The 16,371-nt window shown below is 28.1% G+C and overlaps 1 protein-coding gene across 1 annotated transcript in view; it reads left to right on the forward strand.

Annotated features, from left to right (window-relative positions):
* Positions 1 to 15,047, forward strand: part of LOC129988667 (acetoacetyl-CoA synthetase-like) — a 39,807-nt gene extending 24,760 nt beyond the window's left edge. Inside the window, exons 13-18 of the mRNA XM_056096936.1 lie at positions 3,663 to 3,776; positions 4,668 to 4,790; positions 5,604 to 5,673; positions 8,753 to 8,811; positions 11,978 to 12,180; positions 14,824 to 15,047. Coding sequence (XP_055952911.1) covers positions 3,663 to 3,776; positions 4,668 to 4,790; positions 5,604 to 5,673; positions 8,753 to 8,811; positions 11,978 to 12,180; positions 14,824 to 14,958 — 704 coding nt within the window. The 3' untranslated portion in view covers positions 14,959 to 15,047. The remainder of the gene's footprint in view (positions 1 to 3,662; positions 3,777 to 4,667; positions 4,791 to 5,603; positions 5,674 to 8,752; positions 8,812 to 11,977; positions 12,181 to 14,823) is intronic.
* Positions 15,048 to 16,371: the final 1,324 nt, after the last annotated feature.

A 16,371-nucleotide genomic window follows, 5' to 3' on the forward strand; every position in this document is an offset into this window, starting at 1 on the left:
TGTGACTTTTTGATATTGGTTACGTAATAACCGCTCTGAAAATATTCGTCATCCCTAAAAGTAAATTCTCAACTCCCTGACGGGTTCAATATTCTTATCAGCTTTCGGTAAATAACTTTATAATCTTATTCTAAGAAAATACAACTTTTATTACCTAGATGTAGATTATGCATTATCGATATACCACTAAAGGGTATTTCAAATGTGGGGGATAAGAAGTGTCCTTATAAAGCAACTTTCACACAAGGCCAACTATTGCGCGCAATGGAAGGCCACGCCTACCTAAAGAAGGTTATTTGACCGCAATAGGTCAAGGACAAATAGCTGCCGCAATGAGACAAATACTTGCGAATGACCTATTGGGGCCATATGATCTTGTTGAAATAGGCGTGATCTTATATTGCGAGCAATAATTGACTTCGTGTGAACGCTGCTTAAGAAAACACCTCCCTGATATGTTCCAAATTGATGATGTTGCTCTTTCGGCTCATTAATAATGACGGGTCGTAGAACTTCGGTGATCGGCAATGTGATGCTTGCAATTGGGGTCGATTATGAGTTGATTATAGCATCCAATGTTTTGTGTCGCGGCATGACATTTATTTAATTCCGAATGCTACAAGAAGACAGAAGTTTCTTTCTTATATTCTATATTATCGAAGCCATATACCCAGAGTAATCTCCTTGTTCGTGAATAAATCACCTAGTTCGACTTATTTCCTAACATATTCCCGGGATAAAAAGTCCTCAAATTTCCTAACATAGTTGTAATAGAATGCATGTGTCATACTGTATCATTCATTAACTAGCTTGATACGATGTCCGTTATGTGAACACAAATTGTTTGAAAATACTTTTGCATTCTTGTCAAGCGGTCGCAGATTTAATTGTTAGGGTAGAAGATCTAGGATAAATTTCATTTCTTGGTATTTTGTTTCATACATTACTCATTAGGCTATTCTAATATCTTAAATTGTAGATAAATGAAATATCAGGCATTCTTTTAAAAAGAGAATTTTAAAAAGTACTTTTCTGCCTTCTTTGGTTGTTGGAAGAAAGTACGATGCATCTTTAAATTCCCGCGGATTTTTCCAATCTTGCTTACCCTCTTCAAAAGAAATCTATTCATCAAGCATGTGTTAAAACTAAAAACTAAAAAACAAGCGAAACAATATTATTTACATTTATAGAATACATGCATCCTCTTGTGAATGGCACCCCATAAATTCTCTAGTGAAATTCTCACACTCTCATAACAAGAAAATCAATGGGGAAAAATTCTAATAAATCATCTGTTCTATAATAAAGGAATGTTAATTCATTTACCATAATTAAATTCTAAATTATAATCTTTACTTTTCACTACACATTGAATGGATGGTCATTATCACAATGCAATTCATAGGCTCATAGTTAGTCCTAGAAACTTATTAAATACCGATACTGAAAATAAGAAAAAATAATAACTTGTGGAATCTAAAGTAAAAATAATGTAAACACCAAGAACTAATACAGTAAGCTGCAAAAAGATTTCATAGAAATCGGAAAATTCATTAGAAAAACGTTTTCTGTTTTTCTTATAAAAATACTTGCTCTCAATAAAGACTACATGAAGAGGAAATTAATATTTTATAAATGAAATAAGGTAACTGCAGGCATTTGGAGCATAGATAAGAATAGCATGCTTTCAGCCATCAGTTCTAAAATAAAATACTTGAAATTCTTTGGGTTTATTAAACTTTATCTAAGCCTATTTTATCGCCAGTAATTTTAGTTCAGAAATTGGATTGAAGACCTAAATCAGAAATTATGTTTTTCAAATTACAGACTGAATATTTTCAATGGCATGTACGACGGTCTTTTACAGTGTTTAGAGATTTATGCTAAAAAAATTGTCAATCATGTAAAGCTAATTAGTAATGAACAAGTAGTTGTAGTTGAAAACAAGAAACAAAATCTATGTTTCATTTATTTAAAATTATGAAATATTATAATATTGATATATAAACAACTTATGAAATAATTTTATATTCGTGAGAATATAAATTTTATATAATTGATATGTTTGACAAAAATTTGACTCTTCATTTTTATTTGGCAATTAGAATTTAATAATGGAAAGAACTACATAAATAGAACTAAAATTACAATAATATTCTGCGTTCAATTATTTTCAAGAAAACTCATATGATTTTAATGATTGAGATACGGTAAATAATGTGATTTTTTTTTAACTTTTCGTGCATTAAATAAGAAAATAATAATAAAGTTTCTGCACAGATTAGTGTTTGCAAGTTTAAAATGTTTGAAAATGAGAATTTCCAGATAATTAAAAAATAATAACATCCTTTTGAGTTTAAATAGCATTCTTCTATTGTTTGTTGAATTTAAAACGACTTTTCAATAATATATGAATTTATATAATAACTTTTATATTAAAATAATGAACACTGATTGACTTTTCTATATTTCTTCGATACTTTTATTTCTATTTTCGATTTGCATTAAAAATTAAACATACTGAGAATGAAAAATTATAAATTTCCGCATTTGTCAGCTCAAATGATATATGACTTCTAATGCTCAACTTCAAATGTTTAAATTTCTGTCATATTGATGAGTACTTATGATGTAAAGAGACCTCAAAATCCATTCCATTTGATCTCTAGATAGATAAACCGTTTGACTATCAATTACTATCCATATCATCTATGATATATGACTATCAATGACTATCCATACAATCAATGATATATGACTATTAGTGACTATCCGTATTTGGTACCCAAGTCCTAATTAAAATTTTAGAGCAGCTGCAACATCGCAATTTGATCGCGAGTGTGTTGTGATGGGCGAAAACATATACAGTACACTCACGATTATCCGCGGAATTGGGTGGCGCGGCAGCCGCGAATAACAAAAATCGCGGATAATGCGAAAAAAGCTAAAAACGGGTATAGCAAACGGGTTTTTCAACTTTGAAAAATCGTTTTATGTACAATAAAACGTAAAATAAACAGCAGGAAATGTTTAACTAACGCTTACTATTTTAGTATATCACTCAAAACTAACCTAAAATGCATTTTGTTAATGAAAACAGAAAAGTGCTTGGAATTACGAAAGGCGTCAAGGATGCACAGAAAAATTGATACATATGTACTGTTTTAATACTGTAATGTATAATGTAATTACAAAAGCATAACTGTAAAACTACACCTTTTTTTGAAAAAATCAGTCATTTGTGTTTGCTTCTTGCTTTGGAAGCATTTTCTCTTTGCTTGGAAGCAAAAAAAAAAAAAAAAAACTTAGTGCGGCAGGCGCGGATAACCCGCCCGCGGATAATCGGGAGTCTACTGTACCAGAAAAAAAAATACCTAAGTAAGTAAATGGCTATAAAATCTCAAATAAGTGCTATTTTTCGTCCAAGGTTTATTTCAAAAATCAATTCTCGTTATACAAAGAATTTTTAATATCTATTTTTCAATATCAAGATTCGAGATTAAATCTTCAGTAAAATCCTTAAAATCAAAGACATTTTATTAACTTTCAATGACACATTTTAAATAATTCTCTTGGAATATTTAATTTATCGGTTCATGCAAACAATGAACTACGTTATTCATATCAATATGGTTCATTAAATGCTTTTCCTACATTTTTAGGTTCAACCGAAATGATGGCAAATTGCATGATACCAGAAATGACTCTTCCAATTCATAAAGGAGAAATTCCTGCATTTAGTCTTGGTGTTGCAATAGAAACGTTGGATGATAATGGTGATATATCATGTTTTTTTACACCATCTCCATCAACTAATTAGTCTTTGCATATTTATTATATCTTTTAGTTAATTTTATAAAGTTGATTTCTAAATAATATTATGTTACAATTTACTTTTATATACGAGGAATTTTTTTATAAAAGTTGTAAATAGGATTTCAGTTAAAATTTTTAACCTTTAAAATAAGAGATTTAGTTTTTAACTCACAGCATTTTATTGTCTTTACTGATAGATTGCCCTAATTCTCGAATAACTGATTAAATTTAAAAAAAAAAAACTTATTTCATTTTTTCCATGAAAGTAAAATATAAATTAAATTTAAATTATATAATAATTTGTATGATTAAATTTCATATATGTTTAAATTATTTAATTCTATGATTAAATTTGTATTTACTATTATTATCCACATACGAATAATAGCAGTTTAATTAATTTTACAAAACTCATTTTCGAAATCATCTGACTAAATTTATCTTTCTAATTAAGTCCTTCAGTAAGAATTGTAAACTCAATAACTTTCTAAATTTTTAACATTCTTTTAATAAGTGGTATAATTTATAATGATCCTGCTTTCATCAAGATGATGTCGCGGTTTCAACTGCGCGCTGGTGCAAGGGAATTATCCACTTGCACGAGCACGCAGCTTAAACTGCAACCTCATCTTGTTGAAAACAAGACCACCATAAATTTAATATCACTTCCGATATTTCAACTGCTTATATTAATAGATTATCCAACATTCTGATAGATTATCCATATCCTGAAATGACAAATTAAGTCAACAAAAATATTTCCCATAATGCTGTTATCATTTACATATGAGTTCGACATATAGTTTCTTGATTAAAAATGAGAAATATTTTCAAAAACTTGTTTATTACAGGTCAGCCCGTTTTGGGTGAAATCGGAGAGATTGTTATATCAAAACCAATACCTAATTTACCGTTAGGTCTTTGGGGAGATGATGGCTCTGTTTACCGGGAAAAATATTTCTCAACGTTTCCAGGTATAATATGAGCAAACATTAATTATTACTATTTTGAAAGAACTATATTTTCCCTGAAACTTTTCAATTGTTAATGAAAGCCTATTATCATATTCCCATTCATTTCTTACAGCTTAAGTTATATAATGAATTTTACCTTTAGAAATTAGATTTTTTTGTGTTTCAAGTGAGAAGGTTTTTGATTATAAAATTTCAGATAATTAATACCAACTGTGAAAAACGTTTCTGTAAATTATCAGTGTGTTTACACAGTAAATAAAGTTGTGGTCTAGATTCTTAGTTTAAAATATTTCATATTTATCATTTTATTTAAATTTAATATGATACTCATGGAATGCCTACCTCGTATTAGATGTCTTTCATTAATTATGATAAAATTTTTAAGCTTAATTTTACAGATGATAGTGGTTGGTACAAGTTTCCTATATCTTTTCTCGATGTTTTTTAATACTTTATCATTTAGAGACCTTGAATTTTGGAAAGATCAAGAATTATATTTACATGATGTGTTTCTTGTTTACAAAAACTTTTCTATTTTTTTAAAATCATACATCATTTCAACTTCTTGCATTTTTTTTATTATTCAGATCACAATAAATTTTTATGGGTCTTGGATACTTTAGTTTAGTATTTCGACGAGAAAAATAATTTCTAATTTTGAAGCACACGTTTCTTTTAAAGTATATTGAACGCTTCAATTTTAAGTAAATTTTCAATATTAAATAATAATTCATTTAAGCTTCTCAATGTTAATTATCATTTTAAAATATCGGTATTATTTTGAAATTTTTTTAAAAAAGTTAAATATTTTAGGAAAATTCACTGCAAGCGATTATGGAATAAAAAATCCTTTCACCAAAGGTCTTATAATTTGTTGCAGAAGGTAAGGATTGTAAATTTATTTATTTTTTTATATATATTATTTGCTTTATTACAATATTTTATTGTTTTATAATAATAATAATATCACTAGGGGTAATGAAAGTTTAAATTTAACGAATGTTTTTCCATTATATCAAGAATATATTTAAAAATTCATAATAATATTTAGAGAATAAATTAACATAATCTCAAAAAAAAAAAACCCGAATTGATTATATCAATTTTTAATTCCTTGACTTTTAAATTTCAATGTTTATCTGAAATTAAATTGTTTTCAGCCAGACAGAAATGAAAATGGATGTATGATCAAAATATTAAAGACATTATGAAAACAGTTGTTTGAGAATGGTTCAGGATTCCGAAAAGTTGAGATTCCTTATGCCTGTATCTCTGATTCTGCTATATTTATACCTTTCTCGTACTAAAATCAAGAAAAAAAAATTCAAATTTTGTTCCGTAAAGGTCAGACTTTGAATAAAACTGCGTACAACCGACATTGTAATGTCTTGATCTAGACTGATCAAATAACGAAGCAGAATTTCCAGACAATTCTTTATTTTACAGCCCTATATATACAAATAACAACTTATTCTAATCTTGGTTAAATAAATAGTTATTTACATCTTTAGTAGGAGATACAACAGTCAAAATCGAAGGTTTTTCTTTAAACTCAGTTATTCATCTCGTCAACACGACCATTCCAGGGGTAGTTTCTCAGACTCCGAACTCGTGGGCGTAGTCCAACAATTCCTGCAATTCGTTTCTTCTCTCCTCTCTAAAAAAAAAATCTCCGCGCTTTCTTTTCGGCGACAATCTCCGCCGCTTAATTTACATTGGTCATTTCAGCTCTCTTTCGGCCAATCGGGGTTTAGCAATATGCTATGTCCGTGGCGCCAGTGGGTCGTGGGAAGGTCCTTTCACAAAGAGAAACATCTAGCATCCAGATGTTTGGACACCCCTTTCCCTTTGAAGATACTATCAATACCTCTTGGACGAGGAATTCCAAATGTGGTCCTTTATTCTAGTCACTAATGAACAGATGCGAGACCACCCAGGTGAAAAGATCCAGCATCTGACTACCGCTAGGAGTTTAGTAAGTAACAGCGACGACACTGTAATGTTTTATCAGTACTGGGAAACGAGGAAGATTACAATATGAAAAAAGTAATTCATTTCTGCTCTAAACCTTCAGTTAAGGCCGGGAGTTGATATGGCATGGTCATATTACATCCGATGAAACAACTAAGTGTTATATATGATGATACTGTCAGCACCTAAAATAACTGTGTTCGAGAAAAGCTCATTTTGTTAAGAAAATGTCTTTCATTAGTCTTTGTATGTGGATTGAAATACTTATTTATCTTGTGACTTTAGATAAAATGCTGCAATTAATTTTAATACCTGTTGCATATTTGAAGTGGATATTATGATGTTCTATGTGAACCTTCCTGCAAAGAATTTTTTTCTTGATTCAAGCTTTTTTTATATAAAATAGTGCATTTTCACATTTTGGAAAGTACTCATAAAGTTTAATGCGTCAATGCCATGTTGATTATTGAGTAAATTGTTGCCTGCTCTCTTTTGCCAGGCATGTTATCCTGATTTAAATGAACTCCACTTTTAGAAAAGGGGATTTCAGATATAAACTGCGCTATGGAACAAATATAATATTAGAAGAAAATTTGACAGTGGAATGCCACGTATATGAAATATCACAGATGATATCTTGCTATCAGTGCTTCATCATATAAATCATAGTTTTCAAATGGCACAAATTTGATCATCATAACGGAGAATGTTAAAGATATAGATATTAAATTATTATATGTATGAGTGGTGAATAAATGTTTCTGTTTCTGTGAAATACGTTTTCTATTTTTATCCGCAGTAAAAAGGCTATTTTTATCAGTATTTTAACCCTCTCAGCAGTTAAAGAGGCCATTATTTTCTAGCTCTTCTGTAACTATTTTTTAACTAAAAAAATCATTCGGCACTTAGTTTCATTATAAGATGAGCAAGGTCTTTCTCGCCAACCAGCAATTAGTTGCATTTTCATAATGTTCAAAATGAGCTTATTTTGCCGTTATTTCAAACTTTCAATTTAAATTAATGTGAGAGTGTTTCCTATATTCTGTCGAAACATTGGGTGTTATTTGAATGTTCTCTGTCAGAACAGCATTCGGCGGTTAAATAACTTGGTAGAGTCTTCAAGACCATGGTCTAACCCTTATGATGAAAAGAGCATTTCATTGCCGAAATGAAGGTAACTCAACCTTACACCATTAATTACCCATCAGGGAATGAGAGTTTTACTTATTGAGTTAGTGACTTTTCATCCAATCCATGAAATGCCCTCTCTAAATTAAATTAAAGCTTATTTTTAAGGATACTTTTTTAATTAAAATTATTTTTAAAATCTCTAGATATTATTAAATTTTCTATATTAGCAATTTGTTAAAGTCTTCTTTTTAAACGAAAATTCATAAGTTGCTGTTAACGGAATATTTTTAGAAATTGTACAAAACACATTGATGCTGGAAAAGATTAATAACTATTTATAACATTAAGACTTTTTAATGGAAGTATAAGCAATATGTATATATTTTAAACTCTTAATTTAATCCAAATTAATTTCCAAAGCTTTGTCTTAATTTAGTCTATAGTAATTTCATTCTCTTATTACCTGATCTCATTCCACTTAATAATTCAACTGAAGCTGTGTAAAAATTACTGCGCCATCAGTTGCGCCTTGCCAAAGGTCAACACGAGTATTGAATTGAAACGTGGCCGGAAATCCCATGTTATATAAGACTAGTGATCATTTGTTTCGGCCTTCCTTACTTCTGCTTTTGTGTCGCGCTGTGGCAGACGTGCCTTGTCCGCGTTTCTGCTTGTAAATAATTATGCTTTCCCGAAATGGATATTAAAATTAATTGAAAAATGTAAAATGTCTCTTCAATGTCTTCGAACCTGCATTCTGCTTCAACCAAAATAAGCTTACATACATATATTTATTTGCTATTTAAATTAATGTATTAAAAATATCAGAAAGTGATTATTTTTCCTTTTCTTATTTTTAGTGATGAAACTTTGAAACAAAGAGGAACTCGGTTTGGCAGTTCGGAAATTTACAACGTTGGTGAGTTTCAAAAACTGATGTGAAAATCTAGAATTCTGAAAACTTCTGACTCAAATAAGGCTAAAAGAGCCAGAGAATCGAGAGAAAAAAGTCAAGACGAACAAAATTTTCAACGTAAATTGCAAAAATTCAAAATCATTTAATGAAGTTTAACTGCGATCACAAGATCAGTTTCATTAATTTTAAATAGTTGAAAAGTTTGTTAAATGTTATAGCTACACAAAAAAGTATTGAAAAAATAAAAATAGCATAGTTCATAACAAATAGTTTCTATTAACAATACAACTCTCTAAAGAATATATTAATTTTACAGACATTACATTTTCAGAAAAGACTACAACAGAACGGAATCAATGCATTCATGACAAACTACGAACACTTAAAAAGCTTATCACAACTTTTGATAGAAAAATTCAAATGCTAAAGCTCTGACATCTGCTTTATTCAAATGCCTTATTCAAGAGAGCATATGTACTATTAAATCTGAACGTGTCACATAATACATTCACATCATTTGTGTATAAATCGTCACTATTTCTGATTCAAGGTTTTCGTTGACTGAGTTTTGACTTCCACACTGGATAAATGAGCAAGCAAGTACCGAGACAATAGAGATTAAAGCAGCAAATTACACAGAAAAGATTTCGGTTACTACTGATTTTGCAAAGATGGCAAGAGGAAACCTTAACTCGCTAAATCTGAACATCCGTATATGCTCATAACATTACAAAATTTGTTAACAACTTTGTAAATTTGTCAGATAACCTTTCTTTAACACGAAAATATTGATAGCGTAACATATTATCTGTAAATTGAATCATCTGACATGTGATGAGAAAAAATAATTTTATATGAAATATTCGATAAAAGCAAATCACTGAACTTAGACCAACTAAATTTAGTACATAGTTATTTCTTGGAAAGCAGTTATTTACCAAGAAATTATTTTTAATTATGTTCTTAGAGGTTTAAGTGAAAATCTAATAGTTTTTTTTTTAATTTTCAGAATAATTTCATTGCAACTGCAAAAAATATTTATTACAACTGCAAAAATATTTCTATGTCATTTTAAAATTTAAAAAAAAGTGCTTTCCAGTATAATTTATTTTATTTTCGTAGATATTTTCCCCAAATTTTAATAAATTAAAGAAATTATGCATATTTTACCACAATATTTTCTTTTCTTAGTTACTGGATTTTATTAAACATATTAACTGGGACAATATCAAACATATTTATCGTTAATATAGCGCGTTATTGTTCCAATATATTTCGATCAAATTTTAAAGGTAAAAGGAAGGTAAAAGAAAGAAACTTGAAACGTTATCACACTACAATGTGTCAGACAACAAATTTGAATCTTTATAAATCCTTATCATAGAAAAAAAATACTTATCAAATAAATTTTGATTCCTTATATTTGATAACTATTTTTTTTATTCCTTTTATTCCTTATTTTGTTTTATTGCGTTATAATGCCAAATTTGCTTATTTCTGAAATTAGAATTGTTACTGAGCTTAGTTATGAACTTAAGAATTTTCATACTTGAAATATAAAATCAATTCCTTAGGTTTCGAGAATTGAAGAATAAAAATTATTTGCTAAACACCGTTAAATAAAAAAAAATTAAAAAATTTTAAAAAATAAAAAAATAAACCTTTTTTTGATATTTACACCGTCTTTTATGCTTTTTAAATTTCAAAGTCTATAAAATTTCAGTTTATAATATGATTACAGTTCTAAGTTGTTTATTTCATTCGTTTGCATTTGAAAGCGTTTATAATATTTTATTGCTCACTTTTATTTAATTTATTTGTTTATGTATACTTTTTATGTAATTTTCCTTAGATACAGAAATTTTCATTTTTAGAATGAAATTATCCTGGTGTCATTACATGAGCTTAAAATGTTTGAAAATCGTGACTACAAATATTCAAGTTTTAAATAATTCTTCAACTTTTAACAAAGTTAAGGGATTTAACTTTCTTTTACTTTTCGACAATATACTGTTAAAAAAGCAAACACATAAAGCGATATTTTCTAAACAAAATAAGGTGCTTAAACTATAAAATATTTAGATGTAATAAGATTTTTCAAAATATTTACGAAATAAAACTTTAAAAAAATTATACAAAATTAATAAATTAAATTACCGAAGTACTGTGTATTTTTTCTTGTTACAATTATCATTTTCTTATGACAATAATCATTAAAAAAATTCAAACCTTGAAATTAAAACTAAACAGAAATTTCATCATTAAAAATAGGCAGAATATAATATCGGTAGATGTTCCTGCCAGTCGATTTAATATAGCCGATGACGAGGGATAGATTGGAGTACGTGAATTCATCAATCATCTACTGCTAACTAATGATTTATCTAGTTTTTGACTTGACCATTACAAACAAATATTTAATGCCAAACGATAAAAAAAGTTCTAAAAAGCTAATATTTGACCTTGACAGACCTCATTTAGGAGTAGGGATGATGAAGGACCGAGAAAAAAAAATTTGTAAAGCAAAGCGCAAAATTAATGACACATTACAGGAACAAAATTACCTTATTTGAGGTAATCTTGCATTTGATTCATACTACTGTTTTCTGCTCGGTCTAATATAGCCATGGTAAATGATCGATTAGATTTAATTCAGGAGGAGGGACAGAGAAGAATAGAGAAAAAAGAAAAATAATTTGTAAAGCAAAGCTTAAAATTAATGACATTTTATCACAGGAACATAAGTACCTTATCTGAGTTAATCTTGCATTTGATTCATTCTACTGTTTCCATCTCAGTTTTCTCTAACCATGACCAGTGGTCGATCAGGTTTTGGGCAACTGGCTGAAGACTGGTTAACGTGGAGACTTTGATCTAATAGTTTAAATAACATATCAAAGTAGTATTTTCACTTTACGGTGATTCTAGCGAATCTATTGACCCTAGAATCGTCCATGAAGGTTAAGTTTAAACTTCAGTGAAGGGTAAAGAAAAAGCTTTTGGTCTATTTCATATAGCATATATTGCTCAATATCACCACAAAAAAATTGAGAAGAAAAGGCTCATACAGGAAAAAAAAAACCCTCATTTTAAAGTCAAATGTTATCAATATACAAGAAATATCTTAATATTTTTTATGAGAAGATAATAGATTCAAATTCTCTTACAGTGGATACGTTCCCAGAAGTAAGAGGCTGTCTCTGTGTGGCTCAGTACAGCAAGACGATGGACGAAAGAGCAGTGCTCTTCGTGAGGATGAAAGAAGGTCACAACTTCAATGACGAGCTGGTCAACAGAATCCGAGAAGCCATCACTCGGGAACTGACAGCAGCCCATGTCCCGGATGTAATCCTGGAAACAAAAGATATTCCAGTAATTGAAATTTTACAGCTGCATTTTGATATCTTTTTATTCCTGAAAAGCATATTAATATATTTCTATTTAATTTTGAAAGGCATATTAATATATTTCTAGTTATTTTTCAAAAGTAAATTAATATATTTCTTTTTATTTTTCAAAAGTATTATCGCAGGAAACGAGAGATATCATTCCAAAACTAAATTATGGATCAAATAAAAAGAATCGATTATAACCACGATTTTTCGAACACAGTTCCGAATTACTTTGCAAAATACCAACCACGGTATTTTACAAAGTATTTCAAAAATTTCAAACAAAAAAATTAGTAATGTTTTTTATGTGTCAGAGGTATGAATATATTTATTTCAGACATTACGCATTCATGGTTCTAGGTTAAGATCAAAGGCGCGTTTAAAAATCTATTGGGTAGATTTTTTAACTCTTAAAATTAACAATTACTTAATTTGATTATATTTTTAGTTTAAAGTATCATCCAGTAAAAATAATCGTATCCGTCCATGTATTAAGTAAAAAAAAGCATACCAAACACAATGCAGATAATTTGCAAATTGTTTCAAAATTTTTGAGCAAAATAATTAATATCATTTTCCTTACATTAGAGCAATGAATTTTATTTAAATGAACTAGCGAGCTTCGCCTTCTTCTCGCTTTAGCTCGCCAATCTTGATGTAGTCCGATACTGGACCTCATGTTCGTCAGTTCCAGTAAGCAATGGAATTTTATTTATTAATTCCAAATAATAAATAGTTAATTCGAAATTATTTATAGATAATTCGAGTGGCCAATGAAGTTTGAAAACTTCATTGGCCATTCATTCAACTTTGGAAGCTTAATCTTTTTCTGATGAGAACATATATTTGCCTATCGGCCTACGAATGCAAGGGATGTCTCAAAAAGTAAACAAACCTGAGAGCTGCTTATTAGTGTTGCCAAAAAAGGTGTGTTTAAAAGTAGAATTAACGAATAATATTGTTTTAAATTCATTTGCTTTTAATTTGAAGGTTAATTGAATCTTTACTTTTTCTTTCTTGCACCATTTCATCAGCAAATATAAAATAAATACTTACTACTTATTATTAATACAAACAATACTGGCAAAACAAATATCACGAGTTCGGTAACTCGGTATCTATCAATTACAAAGAGAATAAAAAGCAATGTTTATATAATTCTTTTTATATAATAGAGATATTAATTTTTTAATATATTAAGAAAAACTTTTTTCGTGTTTTAATTTAACAATATATTATATATTCAAATAATTATTTCCTCTGATTTTTTTTGATTGAGTAAATGCTCTTTGAATGTTTACCAGTTTAATAGCTTTAAAAAATCAAAAACTTGGATTTTTTTAAAATCCAAAATGTGTCAAATGCATTTTCAAAATTGAATTTTTTTATATCTCTATAAATGTTAATAAGGACTCGCTGAATCTTGTTAGCTTCCCTTTCCACTGAACGATTGGGCCCCATATTTATCATAGATCGAGATTTTGTAATCCAGATTACGTATTAAATTTCTTCTATAGAATTCATTGAGTTTTTTCAGTTATTGTATCCACATGTGCGCCAATAAACAAAACAGAAAAGCTTTATGGCAATGTATTCGATCTAAATTTTAAAACAAATGTTAACTTTTGGTGTAAAAGTTATGGGTCTAATTTCATTTGTTCCATTATTGAGTTATCGAGTGCAATACAATTAACTTTCTTGAATAAACATGAAATCGAAAAGTCTGAAACATGGGGTTTTCATCAAAATTGTTAGAGCTAATTTTTTGCTTTTTGATTACTTTATGGATCAGAAAGTAAAAATGTGGCTCACAGACTAAGGGAGATATAAAAGTTAGACTTGTTGAGTTAGAATTTTTGTAATTACCGTAATACTTCCAATTCGAATATCAGAATACAAGAAACGCAGAAGCGATATTGAAAGAAAGTTTTTTGATGATACTTAAAACTGAATTAAAAAATAATACTCTGTTGAAAAGGAATAATGATGATTGCCTTTCGTTTAGAAAGACTTTTATTCATTTCGTGTCTATTTACTTTTTAATAAATAAAATACTAAATATTAAACTAAACAAAAAAAAAATACTAAAGTAAAATTCATTCCAATACTGACACCACTACGTCCATTTTGAAAATTATAAAAATCTAAGATAAACTTACTGTTTGATAAAATGCATCTTCTTGATTGTATGTGCTACAGCTTATACTTTCAAATGAATATTCCATTGCCATATTTATACAAGAGAACATTTTATAGTGAATTGTTAAAACAATGTCATAAGTCGTGATTAAAAGTTGTATTTTTAAATCATATTTTCTCACAAAGATAGAATGTACAGATTTTTATACTGAATTGGTAAAAAAATGTCATAAAACATGATTAAAAATTGCATTTTTAAATCATACTTTCTCACAAAAGAGAGTATACATTTTTTAAGTAATAAGTTAATTTAATTAATATTTTGAAATATGATAAATTTGATTTCACATGCGTCACTTCTTATTTTATTATTGATAAAGATTACAAGAATTTTATTGAACGCTGTATATTAAAATTGTAATAGATATATTTGGATAGTGAACTATTTAGTACATTTTTTAATAAAAAATATTTTACTTTTCAGTATAACGTAAACGGCAAGAAGCTGGAAATAGTTGTGAAAAAAATTATTAACAATAAGCCCTTCAATCTAGAAGTTGTGACTAATCCAGAATCTCTAAAGAACTTTTATAATATTCCTGAACTTCAAGGATATTGATTAAAGGGTTTTTTTTCTTCTTTCAGTAACATATTTTCTGAAAAAAAAAGTTTCACATAATTAAATAAAAACTTTTGATAGTCTCTAGATCTCTTTTTTCTATTATTGAATCGATTATTGTTTTCTATTGTTGTTTTGAATCATCATTTTCACAGATACAAATGGAAATGCAGTGTTCGAACTCACGAAGGTCTAAAACATGAAGATTTGTTGATAATTATAATATTTTTTTTATACTTCGTATATAAGAGAGTAAAAAAAGAAAGAAATTGAGGAACTGACATTTTAACTCTTCAACATTCACATTAAGCATATTTAATTCAATCTTTCATATCATACATGCAATCTGCATCTTGCTATAAGAAAAGTTTATAAAATAAATGGTAAATCCAATAAATGAAATATAAGCTTAAAAACTGAAAACTCTTTCATTACGAAATATAGTTTTTAAGACATAACTGATATTCTAATCATTATTCGTTATGCATTCATAATACCGCATATCCACGAAGGATTGTTCGCATTTTATTTTTATCTTGGACATCTTGTTCAAGAGCAAATAAAAATGTGCCAATGAAAAATAGCTGTAAAAGCAATGAAAACGATTTGTGTTTCATTTAAAAATTGAAAATATATTGCTGCAACATACATTTAAAATGTCTAAAAATTAGTCAAACATATAAAAAAAAAGTTAGATAACAAAAAATTAGTAAAACTGAAAAAAAAATTTTTTTTTTTTAGTTATATGATGATATATAAATAATTTTGGGGCCATTATATCTTTGGAAATTGTTGCAGAAAAAAGCTAAAATTTTGTAAAATATTAATTAAAACTTTTAAAACAATGCTCCAAAGTGCAAATTTTCCACTTTTCAAATTATATTATACGTGCCATGTTTGATTACTCTTGGTCAAGCGGCCTAGCCTATAAGTTGAAAACACATGCATAGATTATTAGCATCTCAGAGATATTTTTTTAGCGGAATTCACTTTTTTAACCATCATATAATTTGCACAGATATGAAACCGCATTCTTCTTTTATTTCAACAATGAAAGAAATTCCATTATTAAATATTTGATGAAAAAATGAAAACAGTTTTAATTTCAGTTCTATAATGTAATCTGTTATTAAAAATTTGACAAAAAATTTTTCTAGAATAAATGTAATAATAAAATTGTAATTATCTTCTAAAAATGTAATAATTAAAATTGTAAAAATAAAATGGGAACATTTGCGGATGCGATTAAATTTGTATTATTTAAAAAGCAAGATTTCAAACAGTGTAAAAAAATCAGTTTTTAAAAGCAATATTTTTAGGCTTAAAAACTCAAAAATGCTAAAATTTCTCAGAAATTTTAGTTAATTCAAAGTCTTAATAATTTTTTTAATTGTTCTGAAATTCACATTCTTT

This window comes from Argiope bruennichi, chromosome 10, assembly GCF_947563725.1.
Source record: "Argiope bruennichi chromosome 10, qqArgBrue1.1, whole genome shotgun sequence".
Lineage (NCBI taxonomy): Eukaryota > Metazoa > Arthropoda > Arachnida > Araneae > Araneidae > Argiope > Argiope bruennichi.